The sequence below is a fragment of the Octodon degus genome, unplaced genomic scaffold (genome assembly GCF_000260255.1).
Source record: "Octodon degus isolate 3935 unplaced genomic scaffold, OctDeg1.0 scaffold00297, whole genome shotgun sequence".
Classification (NCBI taxonomy): domain Eukaryota; kingdom Metazoa; phylum Chordata; class Mammalia; order Rodentia; family Octodontidae; genus Octodon; species Octodon degus.
Genome location: NW_004524873.1, coordinates 1,751,700 through 1,766,636, shown reverse-complemented (window position 1 = coordinate 1,766,636; position 14,937 = coordinate 1,751,700). Strand labels below are relative to the sequence as shown.

The 14,937-nt window shown below is 36.8% G+C and overlaps 1 protein-coding gene across 2 annotated transcripts in view; it reads right to left on the bottom strand.

Moving 5' to 3' along the window:
* Kiaa0368 (KIAA0368 ortholog) overlaps positions 1–14,937 on the bottom strand; it is a 143,892-nt gene that overhangs the window by 22,872 nt on the left and 106,083 nt on the right. For both annotated transcript variants that reach the window (XM_004647268.2, XM_023707544.1), the window contains 8 exons: positions 13,224–13,347; positions 10,478–10,623; positions 10,036–10,090; positions 8,909–9,023; positions 8,294–8,362; positions 6,844–6,961; positions 6,124–6,291; positions 304–383 (listed from right to left, as the gene is read on the bottom strand). In XM_004647268.2, coding sequence (XP_004647325.1) covers positions 304–383; positions 6,124–6,291; positions 6,844–6,961; positions 8,294–8,362; positions 8,909–9,023; positions 10,036–10,090; positions 10,478–10,623; positions 13,224–13,347 — 875 coding nt within the window. The remainder of the gene's footprint in view (positions 1–303; positions 384–6,123; positions 6,292–6,843; positions 6,962–8,293; positions 8,363–8,908; positions 9,024–10,035; positions 10,091–10,477; positions 10,624–13,223; positions 13,348–14,937) is intronic.

Below are 14,937 nucleotides of genomic sequence, written 5' to 3'. Positions count from 1 at the left end.
TCTCTTTTTTAGTTGCATTAAATTATCTCTCCTGGCCTCCAAATTGCAATCCTCCTGCATCAGCTTCCCAGTGTACTAGGATTACAGGCATGCACCACCATGACTGGTTTAATTTCATACTTAAATAAACCTAGGAAAATCGCTGATCTGAGACTGAATAATTAACAAAAAATAAGAGTCTAATCAAACCAGAAATAAACTTTTTCGTAGTTTTTATTGTTTTCACACAATGCAGAAAGCTGAAATCTGACAGAAAAACATATTTCAGTTATGTTTGACTAGTTTGTATTTGCAAAGTAGTACCTGGATTCTCGAACTCGCCACATACTGCTGGTAAGGTTCTTAATCAAATCTTGAAGAATCTCCTTCAAATATTTATCCACCTAATACAAGAAGATAAATTTTAAAATATAAAACTCACCGAAAAACAAATTATTCATCTTTTAATTATACTGATCTTATTTCTAAACAATCTAAATATCCTTCTAGGGCCCTTAGCCTACAAATATCTCCCCACTTGAGTCATTGATGAAAAACATCATGAAAGCAGTCCTCAGAAAGAAATTCATAGCTGTGACCTCACACATTAGGAAAACAGAATGGGAAAAAATAAACACCCTAATGGTACACCTCCAGCAACTAGAAAAGGAAGAGCAAACCAAACCCAGAGACCAAAGACAGGAAGAAATCATAAAGATTAGAGCAGATATTAATTCAAGTGAAACGAAGAAAACAGTTCAAAGAATTAAAGAAACAAAAAGTTGATTCTATGAAAGATTAAATAAAATCAATAAACCCCTAGCTAACCTCATCAAAAAGAGGAAAGAAAAAATTCAAATACAAGCAATAAGGAATGAAAAGGGGGTAATTACCACAGATCCAGTGGAAATTCAGAAGATTATAAATAGCTACTTTGAGAATCTTTACTCTCACAGAATAGAAGACACAGAAGAAATGGACAGATTTCTAGAAAGGCACAAATTACCACAACTGAATCAACGAGATATAACCATTCCCAATAGCCCAATAACACTCAATGAAATACAAGATGTAATAAAAAGCCTACTGACAAAGAAAAGTCCAGGTCCAGATGGATTCACAGCTGAATTCTACAAGACATTTACAGAAGATGTAGTCCCTATACTCTTCAAACTCTTCCATGAAATTGGAAAGGAAGCAATCCTCCCAAAATCATTCCTGGAGGCAAGTATTATACTGATTCCAAAATCAGGGAAAGATGCAAAATTTAAAGACCCAGTCCAGAAATAGGCATCCGAGATGAACACACATTTTTCAGAGGATGAAACTAAAGAAGCGAATAAATATATGAAAAAATGCTCCACATCACTAGCCATCCGTGAAACGCAAATTAAAACAACATTGAGACATCATCTCACCCCAGAAAGAATGGCTATCATAAAGAAATCAACCAACAACAAATGCTGGAGAGGCTGTGGGGCAAAGGGAACCCTTCTCCACTGCTGTTGGGACTGTAGACTGGTGCAACCATTATGGAAATCAGTATGGAGACTCCTTAGAAAACTTGGACTGGAAATCCCATTTAAACCAGCTATTCCTCTACTAGGAATTTTCCCGGAGGATCTGAAAACATCATATCATGGGGCGATATGTGTGCCTATGTTTATAGCAGCACAATTTGTGATAGCCAAATCTTGTAAACAACCAAGATGCCCGTCACCTGAGGAATAGATGAAACAGATGTGGTATTTTTATATAATGGAGTATTACTCAGCTATAAAGAATGATAAACTCAAATCCTTTATATTTAAGTGGATGCCACTTGAAGCTATACTCATAAGTGAAATAAACCAGACCCACATGTGTAAATATAGTATAGTTTCCCTAGTATAAGAACTCAAAAGAAGAAATACAAATAGAAAGGTATAATACAACTCAAAGGAAAGCAAAAACTTGAGGACTAAATAATTAAGAAAGGGAAAGGAGAAGAGCTAGGAAACATGACAGGGGCAAGCCATACAGTTAAAAGTAGAAGATGAGCAATGATCCTGACAATCTTCCGAAGATTTCTGAATCTAGCAGTTACTTGAAATGATTCTCACCTTAACTATATACACTGACACCTGTGAACTAAGCAACTGAACCAAAGATGTCAATTTGTAATAGCAGGTTCATGCTTGGAGTGCCTGTCATTCTGGTCTTCTGAATAGGGGCTGCTTGTCATGACATGCCAGTTCCTGCCATGCTGTCTCTCTGGGTAGATGACTGTTCAAAAAGAAGGGGGTAGTGAATGAAGGCAGGAGACAGCAAAAAGAAATGTTGTGGGACTGTCCTGCTTCAAGGTTGTATATGGTTAGATTTTTGGACTTATATGTAAACATAAGAATTATATAATTCTTTACACGTATTTTTTAAATATATTTTAATTTTTTAAATGTTTTTTATCATATTCTGTAGGAACTTAAAGTTTCATATATCAATGCTTGATAAAAAATACCTTTTCCATGTTATGTCTAAGATGTCTGATATTCAGACAGATAGTAAAGTTAAGCTTAACAGCCTTGTAAGTTAAGCTTAACAGGTTGTATGGTAATAACAATAAGCTTCTCTTCTGGAGGGTTAATAACTGAAGTATGCAGACCAAAATTAAGAGAAAAAGGAGGGCCACAAGGAAAGCCCAGCCTTCCAAGGTCAATTAAGACTCAGGACATATGAGAACTTGTACACTAACGACATGAAACTCCGTTGTGTCCCAAATTTTCAGATCAAGGAGATTATGGAGCCAAAGAGGAAAGTGATCGATGATGTAGAATGTGCCTAAGGAGAGTCACATGGAGAGAAAACATTCTCTCAGGCTTTCACAGAGAGCACATTGGACAAGCAATGGCCGTGACCTATCCACATAGCTGACACTGACATAGGATCTACAATCTGAGATACAGGATCTCAGGATAAATCCTGAGGGGATTTCACTGACCTTATCAGATCCAAAAGCTACAACTCTTGTTGCATAGGTCTTGCTTTATCTTGGTCTTAACCATCCAGCAGAAAAGTATAAAAACGAAGTATAAGAAGTAAAGCCATGCTGTTATGTTGAGCTATAGGGGACTCACGTCAACAATTTTTGACATTGCCAGTCAAGCGGCAGATCCAATACTATTATGGACTACTGGACTCTTTTAGAATATTTTGCTGAGTTAACATACCTATAATATTCAAATGATGGATATTATCCCCACAAAAATGGGGATACAGATGAATGTCCATTTTGTATCTGTGTATTCAAAATGGTTAGGATAGATATATAGTTACATTCTCTTAATGAATAGAGGGATTTTTTCTAATTGTGTTTGTAAATAGCATATAATGTCTGCATCTTGTACAGCAAATAACCACTGAGAAGAGAGTATGGAGTGTGTTAATTATTGAAACTGTCCTACCAATTTGATTTGAAACTGTCTCATTGCTATTTGTTTCTCAATAAAATTATGGAGAAAAAAACAATATTATTTTTCCTCAGTGCAGGAGATTAAAGTCCAATTACCTAAGCATGCACATAAAGCCCAGTAGGACTCATTCAGTTCCAAAGTTATCTTGTCCTATCTCACCTCTATTCTTTGGCACACACATATTACCTCTATCTATAATACTCTTCATGTCTTATTTAGTTGGCTAACTTAAAACTGTCCCTCAAACAGAAAACACGGGCCTAGGAACACTCCTCATATTCCCATAATACCTTTTTTTTGGGGGGGGAGGTGGGAGTGGGTTACTGGGAATCAAACTCAGGACCTCATGCTTGTCAAGCAGGCAGTCTACTGCTGAGCTATATATCCCCAGCACCTCACAGTACCTTCTTAAGGTTCATCACATCAAACTATACAGGAACATCCTTGCTCCCTATGCTGGAGACCTCAGGACAATGTCTCATCTTTGTATCCTCAGTGTCTTGTACATTCATAAGGCAATATGACTGGTCAGAATGAAAGGTAAATTTAATTTTAGTAAGCCTCTGCTCTGATATGTTCTTAAAAACTTGGTAGCAAGAAACTGATGGTAGGCTTTGTTTTCACAACAACAGATCCAAAGACTCTTGTGGTCTTTTCACTTTTACTCTTGTAAGTAGAATAGGTTTAGTTATGCTCACTTACAGGTAAGAAAGCCAAAACAAAAAGGTAACACCTAAAACTAAACAAAGGGGTACCTTCTTATGCACCTCTTCTACTCTCCTTCCAGGTGATCTCATCACAATCACAGCCATACCTTGTACTCACAAAGAGGTGGTAAGCTCACATCTTAAAGAACACATGACTTGGTCTACCTCAGATCTATAGATCACTGGCCTATCAGATCTTGGCTGACCCAGAAGTACCACAAACAGAATTCATCAAGCATTCAAAGCTCAACCTTCAAGTAGCTATCCCACAAATAGAAACACATTCAAGGGGCTGGAGAGATGGCTCAGTGGTCTAAAGCACCTACTTGGAACAAGCTTGGCAAAGCACAGGGACCATGGTTCGATCCCCCAGTACCACATGCCAGCCAGCCCCGCCCCCTGGTGGGCTGAGCTGGCCACACACACACAATAAATAAATGTAAAAAATAAATAAACAGCGGAATATATTTAAAACAAAAAAAGAAACACATTCAATTCACTATCAGATGAAAGAAAGAAAAAAGGGTCACATCATGTGCAAGGACTTCTAAAACACGAACAGGATCATGGAATTTATTTATAATGAACTGTAAAGCCAAAGAAGGATTTCAAATCCAAATGACACAATTGAATTTGCATTTTTAAAAATCACTTTTCCTTAGTTATGCAAATAATTAGATGACAGAAGGCAAAGAGAAAGATGACAACCTCTTGACAAAAAACTTGGAAAAGAGAGTGTATTTGAGGAACAGTTTGTTAAGGTCCTGCTCTGCTCTTGACACTAAGATTATGGTATCCTGAAACAACAACTAGAGTCAGTGAAATAGCTCAGCAGACCAAGTTTAGGCAAGCACAGGGGCCAGGTTTTGATCCCTGGCACCACAGGCCATGCCAGCCCCACCCCCAGGTGCACTGAGCCAATGAGACTGGGTGTGGTGGCACATGCCTGAAATCCCAGTGGTGGGGTGGTTGAAGACAGGTGGATCACTATGAGTCCAATCTGCATAGTGAGATCCTATACCAAATACATGAAAGAAAGAGAGAGAGAGAGAGAGAGAGAGAGAGAGAGAGAGAGAGAGAGAGAGAAAGGAAGGAGAGAGAAAGGAAGGAAGGAAGGAAGGAAGGAAGGAAGGAAGGAAGGAAGGAAGGAAGGAAGAGAGGGAGAGAGGGTGGGAGGGAGTAAACGAGACAAGATGAGACGAGACAAGACGAGACACGACTAAGGAAAAACGCTGGGTAGACAGATAAGAAAGTCTGAAGTATAAATCACATCTGGGGCAGAAGTAGAGGACTAAGAACCATCACACTTACCATTATGTTTATATCCCCCAGAACTGATACTGCAAAAGCTGCAAGAGCACAAGTACTCAGAGATAAGCCTTGAGAAATCTTAATATGTGAAAGCAATATAGAATAAGATAAACAGCCAGATGATAGAAAATCAAGAGAGAAAACATATGGTGACTCTTTCACTGAAGTCTAGGCATCTTGGCACATGTGTGCAATTTCAACACCAGAAGATTCCCAATTTAAGAGCAGTTTACACAACTCAGTGAGATTCTACCTCAAAAAAAAAGAGGGGATGCCAGTTAGTGTTAGAGCTGCTTGTCTTGCAGCAAGTAAGAAGCCCTGGGTTCAAGTGCCACTACCACAAAAATACAAACAAAGGTACAGCTATGACTCAATCTCCAAGCCATTAATACTACTTATCAACATACAGTACTCTGTTTGTTGAATATACTGCTATTTCCTTAACTGTCCATTCAGTGAACATTTAGATTGCTTCAATCAATTTTGAGATTTCAATACTGTCATGAGCATTTCTGATACTTTAAGAGAATGAAGAAAGCAAGAATGAATAAAAGCTTATTTAAAAAAAAATAAGTGTACAAAGTAGGAGGATGAGCATTGCGCTTAACCTTTACACATGACTCTGAACAAGCTACATCATTTTGAGGATACACTGGGGGTGCAGCACAGATACTTGCCATTGATTTGTCAGTGACCAACGCAGTCCAAATACTTGTCATGGCCTGTCGAATGGCAAGGTTGGGATCAAACTGATAACGATACAGACGAGGAACCAGCTGAGGCAGAAAAGGAGCCAGTTGTTCTCCAGCTCTTGTAGCAATTACATTAAAACCAAAAGCAGCACCCTAAAAGTGATAGGATGGAGTGGTTTAAACCCATCTACAAGTCAAGCATTAACATTTAATCTATGAGAACAAAATAATTCTCCCTCCCAAACTTTTCCCTAAGAAGTCTGATTCATTTGTGTTATTTTACCAATCAGTTTATGGTTTGTATCTATGTGTATCCCCAAAGCCTCAGGTAGTCAACCGAGCAGCTTCTGGGGTTTGTGATTAATTCATGATCCAATGTTGGGACTATGGGTGTGAGTGCTATCCCTGCCCTGGGGTGGGGAATCTGCATTACAATGTACGGAGGAGAAAAAGGCTTGCCAGTAGCTGTAGTTGAGGCTCCTCCCTTTGCTCTTTGCTGTTTTCCACAGCCATAAACAGTTGCCCTCTTCCATGTGCTACCATGCCTTGGAGCCAGGTAAGTATGGATTGAAACATCCACTAACTGTGAGCCTAACAAATCTTTCTTTCCTTAATTCTGGGTGTTGGGTATTTTGTTCCAGCAATGAAAGAAGAGTAACTGAGACAGAGTGAAAAGATGAAAACCTGCCTACTGATAAAGCTTACCTTCCTTGAGTTCCACATTGCATGATGGTTAGCCAAATTCATAAATTTATATACCAAATCTGGCTGACTGAGATCACTTGCCAAAGAACAAAGTTCCTTATAAGTAGAAAGGCCCTGGCTTAGAAACAGAAAAAAAGAAGTATGCAATAATATATTTCTCCAGTGCAATACACATTACATTATCAATATTATTGGGCCATTTTAAAATTACATTTTCAGTCAATTTCTAATACTGAATTATCTTATCACCTCTGAGACAGAACATCAGGTTGAGAAGAACACAAAAACCTGCCTAGGTCAATTGCCAACATATCTTAAGTCCCTCTACTACTGTTGGTAAACAACCAAAAAGCACCTGCAACATCCATAAAGGTGGAGCCCTCAAATGGGAGGCAACTCAGTTTTTTCTTATTATGCTATACACAAATCTCTCTCATGAACACGAGTCGCTCATCTTCCCCAAGTGTGTTCTAAGTTAGATCATCCTAATCCTGATAACTTCTTTGAATACTGTTAATTTTATACTGAATTAATATTTGCTCAAATATCTGATCATTTTGTCTTAACTCATAACAAGTAAGGAATTTTTTAAAAAGCAGTTTACAAAGAGAGTAAGTGAAGTAAAAATTGGGGTCTTGGAGATATAGCTCAGTGGTAAAGTGTTTGCTTAGCATTGCAAGGTCCAAGATTAAATCCCCAGCACCACAGGGAAAAATAAGCCACTTTTAATTAGAAACTTAACTATACAGAGAAATGTAAGGACCAAATGAACAACATGTAGCTTTCTCCTGTCCACAAGAAAACACAGCAAGCAGCACATGTACCTGACAATTCCTAGAGAAAAAGTAATGATACAACCACAAAAAAAAAAATAATAATAATAAAAGAGATACAGTTCAAAGAATTAATCTGACAGGTAAACTGGTCAATTCTACAATACTGAGTTGCTCCCACCAAAAAACTAGGTGCACTGGATTCAAGCTACCTGGAAGCTAAAAGTTCTTAGTTTATCCATTGTCCCAGAACTTCCCTGAGAACCCAAGGTCATGACCTTCCACAGGCAACCCACTACCAACAGCTACTCACCAAGTAGGTATAAAGGCCTAATGAGGGAATAAAAAGGTCTGGAAACTGTCTCAGAGCAGGAAAGCAAACAGCTCTGTGACAGTTCAGTACCTGCTGAAGTAACAGCAGCACTTTCAGCCACTCCCTCTGCCAACAGTCCTATCTTTCTTGCTGTGCCCCAAACAGATCCTTCACAATATAAATCTCAGAGAACAAGAAACCCAATATAAGCTAGTAGCACTTTTCCACACAAGTTTTATGTTTTCACCAACAAACATCTCCTAAGACAATAAAAATCAACTTCACAATGGTTCTACTTACCAAACCTTAAAAAAAAAAAATTAAGACATCTACACTAATCAATCAATAGATTCGGCACACTTACCCATCTGGTGTTTTGCCAAGAGATCCCCCTTGAAATACTACTGTGTCTCCAGAAACTTCATGTTTAACTCTATATCAAAATAATAATTTAAATTAGCCTCAAACTTCCCAAAGCAGTATTCAACTAAGAGATTCATTTAATTTGCAAACTGTTAAAACCTAAACTCCTTATCAAGTGTTTAATGTATATAAGATATAGAAGTCAACTCTTCTTTCCATTGGGCTAGGTACCTATAAAACCAAATCCAGACTAAACAAATCAATAAATGCAAAAGACATCCTATACAAAGTTACAATGAATTAAATGTGGTCACAAAAAATGCTTCTTCCTAACAGGAAGGCAATATTAAGTGTCAACCAATTCCAAAACTGATTCCCCCAACATAGTCTTCACAGATCATGGACTAGCCATTCACAATTATGGCATTTTCATTATCCAATGCTTTACTTATCCTGAGACCTTTCAATTTCCAAAGTTCTACCTTTTAGCATGTTTCTGAAGTACATATATACACTTAGATGTATAAAGCTAAATTTTTTTTTATTCTAGCATATCCTTGTATGTATACCCACTTACCCTATGTGTTAAAATCTGAAATTCCCAAGTTCACCATACCTTTTGCCAGTCATCAGTGTTTCTACAAGTGTAGACACCAACTCCTGTTGATCTTGTTCATCACCTAGTTCATAAACCAACCCAAGGCCTTTGGAGGCAACATCTTGGCTAAGTTCTATTAAAAAAAAAAAAAAAAAAAAGATGTAGTTATATTATTTTCTAAAAATGTAATTAATGAAATCAAGTCAAGATTTCTTAAATGTGTTAAGTTTAACTCAGAACAATATCAAGTTAAAATAGGAAAAGAGAATCAATCTGCTGACTCTGCCAAGTTTGCTAGAAACATACTATATTATCTCAGTGGACATGGCCCAGAAATCACTGCAATGCGTAATCAAAAACCAAGACATTATCAACAGACCTACACGGGGCCTCTCTCTAAGGTACAATGACAGAATGTAAGTCATTTGTACACATCAGAGATAAAACAAGTTCACAGGATTTCAATTACTGACATTCAACTTTTAAACAATAAAGTCAATTAAAGATTGTATTGACTATAAATCATCAAAGCCAAGTTATAAAACAAAGGTACTATTTGTACATCTAACTCATTTACTTTCTCCTTGCTTCAATCAGAGAAAAAAGGTAAGAAAGAGAAAAACATTAAAACTTAGAAGTATCAATGCTAAAAAAGGCCACAGTTCCGTTTTTAAATGCAAAACTGGCAACCATACTCTAATTCTGAACAAAAACCAAAAAATTTAATTTTCTATATCCTAGTCAGAAATTCTGTATAGTTTTTGTCACTAGTATGACAATTAATACTAACACAGTTTAATTTGTTTTAATCACATAGCTCAAGAAGGTTTATTTTATTTTATTTTTTTATTTTTGCAGAACCAGGGATTAAACTCAGGCCCTTGCACTTGCCAGGGAAGCACTTATTCCACTGAGCCATCTCCCCAGCCCAGGTTTATATTTATTAATCAAGAAATTTCAAAATTGTAAGTGTAAGTGTAATGCATTTGCTAGGCATGGCAATGCATGCCTGTAATCCAGCACTCAGGAGGCTGAAATAAGAGGATCACTTGAGCTCAAAGGTTCAAGATCAGTTGGGACAACATGCAAGATAACAAGACCACATCTCAAAAAACAAATAAGCAAAATATTTACCAAGAACCTACCATCATTTTCTGACAAAACAGAAACAAATGCACTCTGAATTTCTTTAAGACGCGACTGAAAGAAGAAAAAAGGATTACAACACTAAAACCATACCACTTTAGAAGAGCAAGATGCTTACTCTCCAAGCACCCAACATCTGTCTTCTAATCAAAGCAGGCACAAACCATGCTGTCCCCTATCCATCTTTATAGATGCCCAAATCTGACCTCTGTCCCAATCTGTGTCTCTCCTTCCTCAGCACTTCTGACTTTACGCATTCAAGTTCAGATCACCTTCAAGCCAGTATTTATTGGCTACCAACCTTCCTTCCTTCATATATAGCTTATTTCAAAATCTCTATTTCTGGTTAATGATCTCACCTTATTATACTTTCCTTTCCACCTTTCACTTAATAATACTGTGGTTTCCAAGAAATCTGATCACATATATAATATAGCTTACCTTCACTTCTCCATGAGTACTTAGCTTCCTTACAAGGGAAAGGAGCCAGATGCAAGCTGCCTGCCTTATATGTGGGTTTGGGCTAATGATATGTTTATTTAAAATCATATCCAACACCCATGGGACCACATCATTCACTTTAGCTCCTGAAGAAAAGCAAGAAAATAATTAAAATAACTAAATATAATTTATTGAAAAATCTAAATTTAAATCAGTAACTATTCAATATAATTCTGTAACATATTAAAATACAAATAACTGAAGTACAGTTACTAGCCCAGAGTGGCAGCACACACTTGCAATCCTAGCAAGTACTCTGGAAGGGATAAGGCAGTCAAGCCCAGCCTGAGCAACTTAGCAAAACTGACTCCAAATAATAAATTTTAAAAAGGCTAGGGATGTATTTGCTCAGCACAAAGTTCTTTGGTTCAATCCCCAGTCAACACAATAAAAAAACAAAAAAGTTGCTGAAGGAATCAATAATGATTCACCTCAGAATCTAGCATAAACTAAACAATCTTCCAAAGGTATTCAAGTAACTTTAGTTCCACACAATGAAGTTATCCACCTCAAAAATTTTTCTTTCTCTACTAGGTCTTTCTTATCATCCATCTAAAACCAAATCAATCCACTGTCCTATTTTGCTTCACTTTGTTTCTCTAGCTACCATGCATTTTTCTCCTTTCCTTTATTACTTCAGAGTTTGCAACCCTTAAAACTGCTAACATTCTTAGCTGGATAATTCTTTGTTGTGGAGAGCTGTCCTGTACACCATTCTCCTGCCTCCACTCAGTGAAGACCAGTCCTTCCCAGTGTCCAAATACTACTAAATGTCTCACCCCTATAGTCAGGAACCAGTGCTTTACATTAACCCCTTGAAATAGCTGTCTATACTCATGATCAAACTTTTATTTCCCCTTAATTTTTCTTGAACCTACTCTAAATCTGCTTTTTGCCCCTGTGCTCTTTTCCATAGAAATTGTTCAATTATTTTCCTGTTTCTAAGTTCAATCTATTAACAGTATATGATACACCCCTAACTCCTTACCCAGTTATGGCTTTTTAAGGAACATATTATCCTAGTTCTCAGATTTAGATGGAATCCTTCCTACGACTGTCTCAACCACAACTCCAGCCAGCTACAACTCTGTCTGGGTAACTATAATTACCAAGGAGACAAACTCTTACTAGAATCCCACAATGTGCCAGTTATTACATATTAGAGATACTGAGATGATCAAGACCTTGGCCCTAACTGGCCAAAAAACAACACTTAAATGGCTGAGTAGCACTTGGCTAAGAATCACATACAGAAAATGCATGATCAAAATTAAGGTCAAAGATTCATCAGCATCCACTTCTCCACAGTGTCTTATGTTTCCATTTCCCTAAACACAACACAAAGACAAGAGAACCTCAACTTTTTGTTTGTGTTTCCTGGGACAGGGACTGGCTAAGTAGTACAGGCTGGCTTTGAACTCACTATGTCGCCACGCTGGCCTTGAATTCAGAGATACTCCAACCTCAGCTTCCCAAAGGCTGGGACTAAAAGCATGTACTGCCATGCCCAGTTACTTCAACATTTAATGGATAACCAGATTTATCACATAAGGTAAAAGCCAACCAGAATCCAATCTTTATAAAAGCAGCCTAAGATAACATAGAGGAAGTTCATAAGTATGAAGATTGGTATGATACCTCGGTACTACTCTTTGTTTAGGCTGCTATGTGAACAACCATGACATCAAAAACATGCTTCCCATAGCAAATTTACTTCTCTGTGTGACCACTCACTGTATCAGTCCTCCAACATCACCTCTCACATCACCTGGGAATTGCATTTCAAACTTCAGCAACAATGGTCACTTTCCTTGAGCACCTTCTTGCTTCAGTACACATTTCTCCTGGTGTATCATACCAATCTTCACACTTACAAAACTGTTTAAGAGAAGTGACTAACTCAGCTTCCATCAACCTACAGTCCTCCTAATTACAGTATAAGCAAAAGCATGTTGTTTTTCTATTTCTCTGAAAGCTCTTCATGGTGACTAATGAAGTAAAAGATGAATACAGCACTGAACTGTTAAATGTTAACTGTAACCCTAAGTGAAACAACTAAGTTAATGTATTCATGATGGAAAATATTCCGAGCAAAATTGTTACAATGAGAACGCATCTTTTAATTCCCACAACTGAGGAAATAAAAAAAACATAAAAATGGTTGAGTTTTTCCATTTGTTTTAAGAATTAAAATCTCTGGCTCAAATACTGAAATATATTTTAATTCCAAATTCCAAACAAACCACAGGATATGTGAAATCACAACATGTGTAACACAGAATCAGGAACTACATGGTTCTTCAATTACAGAGTCACTAAAACCAGTGTACCTTCAGGCCTGACAAAAATATAAAGCTTATTATACAATAAACTTTTAGGAGACACAATTTGGAAATTACTATGCCTCAAATTCTGAAAAACTAGTGAAATATACTAATCCTCACTAAAAGAGCACAAGTCCGAAGGGAATCTTGTTAATTCTCTGGCTTGCTTGCCAAAGGACTGAAAGCAAGCATTCTAATTAATTTCATGCTCAATTTAATCAAGTATTTTCCTTAACTGAACTAAATTACTAAACCACATAAAATATTTTTCAAGTTACGTTCACTTAAATGTGATTTTTTTTTTAAAAAAAAAGAGAAAGGTTACTTGATAACTACAAGTCAACTAGCTGAGTATTTAGTACCAGCCAAAGGAGTATACTCTTCTTCAGTCACCAGCCAGGCATCTCGGGCAGCCACAGAGCTAGTTCCTATAGCAGCACTAGTGATGGCTTCGCCAATAGTGAACTGAAGCTCTATCTGCTTGGCCTGCAGAGAAGGAAGTAAGAGCCATGAATACACAAGGACATTTTCACAAAACATTCATTTCTAAAGAAAAATTGCTCAGTCTCTTGTTCGTTGAATGCTCTGCTTTTACTCCTCTGCTTGGCTTAATTCAATGGCTGAAAAGGAAGAGAGAACTTCTAAGCAGTGACTACTCCTCTTTGGAAGCATGAAACAGTCTCTCTAGGAGGACAGGACATCCACTGACTGTTAACCACAGACATCTCAGTGCAAACTCTTGCTCTGTCCCTCACCAGCTACATAACCTCATGGAAGCCTCTCTAGGCCTTTACAAAATACCAATATTCACTTCTAATCTATGGGGCCACAGATTACTAACTTCATAAAATGAAGTTAATGTACATAATGCTTCTACTACTATGTCTGACTACACTTGCTGCATAATAGTAACCACAATAATTTACCAATAGTTAAACTTACTTTATGAGTTTTTCACACTGAAACTATATAGTATCTGCAAGCTACTCTCAAATGGTTCAGGAAAAAAGAATGATACAGCGCATATAAAACGTTAAAAACTGGCATAGCTGGATTAAGAATATACTAAGGTTCTTAATACTACTTATTACTTCACTATATGTTTGAAATTGTTTTAAAAGTCAGACATAAAAAATTCTAAGTAGTACACAGTCAAATGTTTAAAAACTAATTTAGAAATTCTAACATGCTTCACCAATATGAATCACTGACCCAAGTTGGAATTGGACTTGTCTTACTTCCCTTTGATACTTTTCTGTTTACTGAGAATTTGAAGAAATCTAAGAATAGGAGAATTAAGAAGAGAATAAAAACAAGACTATACAAAGCACATGAGCACAGTGACTCCACAAAGCACAAAGAAACAATCTCCCACACTAGATCAAATAAGTGCTCTAGACTTGACAAAGTATCAAGTTAACACCCCGTGTTTCCTACTCTGAAGAAAAAGAGTCAAAGGGCTTTTACCCCTACAGGTTCCCTGGCCAATAGCTTATATTAGTACTTTCAACCTGAGAAAAGGTTTTTCAACTCAGCAGATCTTTATCAGGGACTCACTCTGTATTTCTGTGCCTATTATGAATCATATAGCTGGCATTAAAACCAAAATCAAAATCTGTACCCTTATGTATGATGATACGATTATCAAATATTACAGAAATAAAGAGAAAAATAATACAGGCACACAGGGGTTCACTATATTATTCTATTTTTGTGTATGTTTAATAAAAAAGTAAAAAAACTTTAGAACTTGGTCTGGTTGACTATAAAGATACTCTGCTTCTCTGATTCATACTTTTACTTTTGTTTTTAAATTCATTCTTATAATTAATCTCTCCACATATTCCCATGTTCTAACTTTTCATGTATTTCTATTTCTATTTTTTTTCTCATTTAACTTTGTTTTAATGAATCTCAAAATTCTGTGACAGATTTTTAGTCAAGTTGATTCCATTAAAAAGTACTGATTTTAAAAACTAATAACTTAAAAACTGCCACACACACACAAAAAAAAAAAAAAGACCCACAAAACATTCTCCTTTCCTTCTGAAGGTTTTACGATGTATTGTTATCATT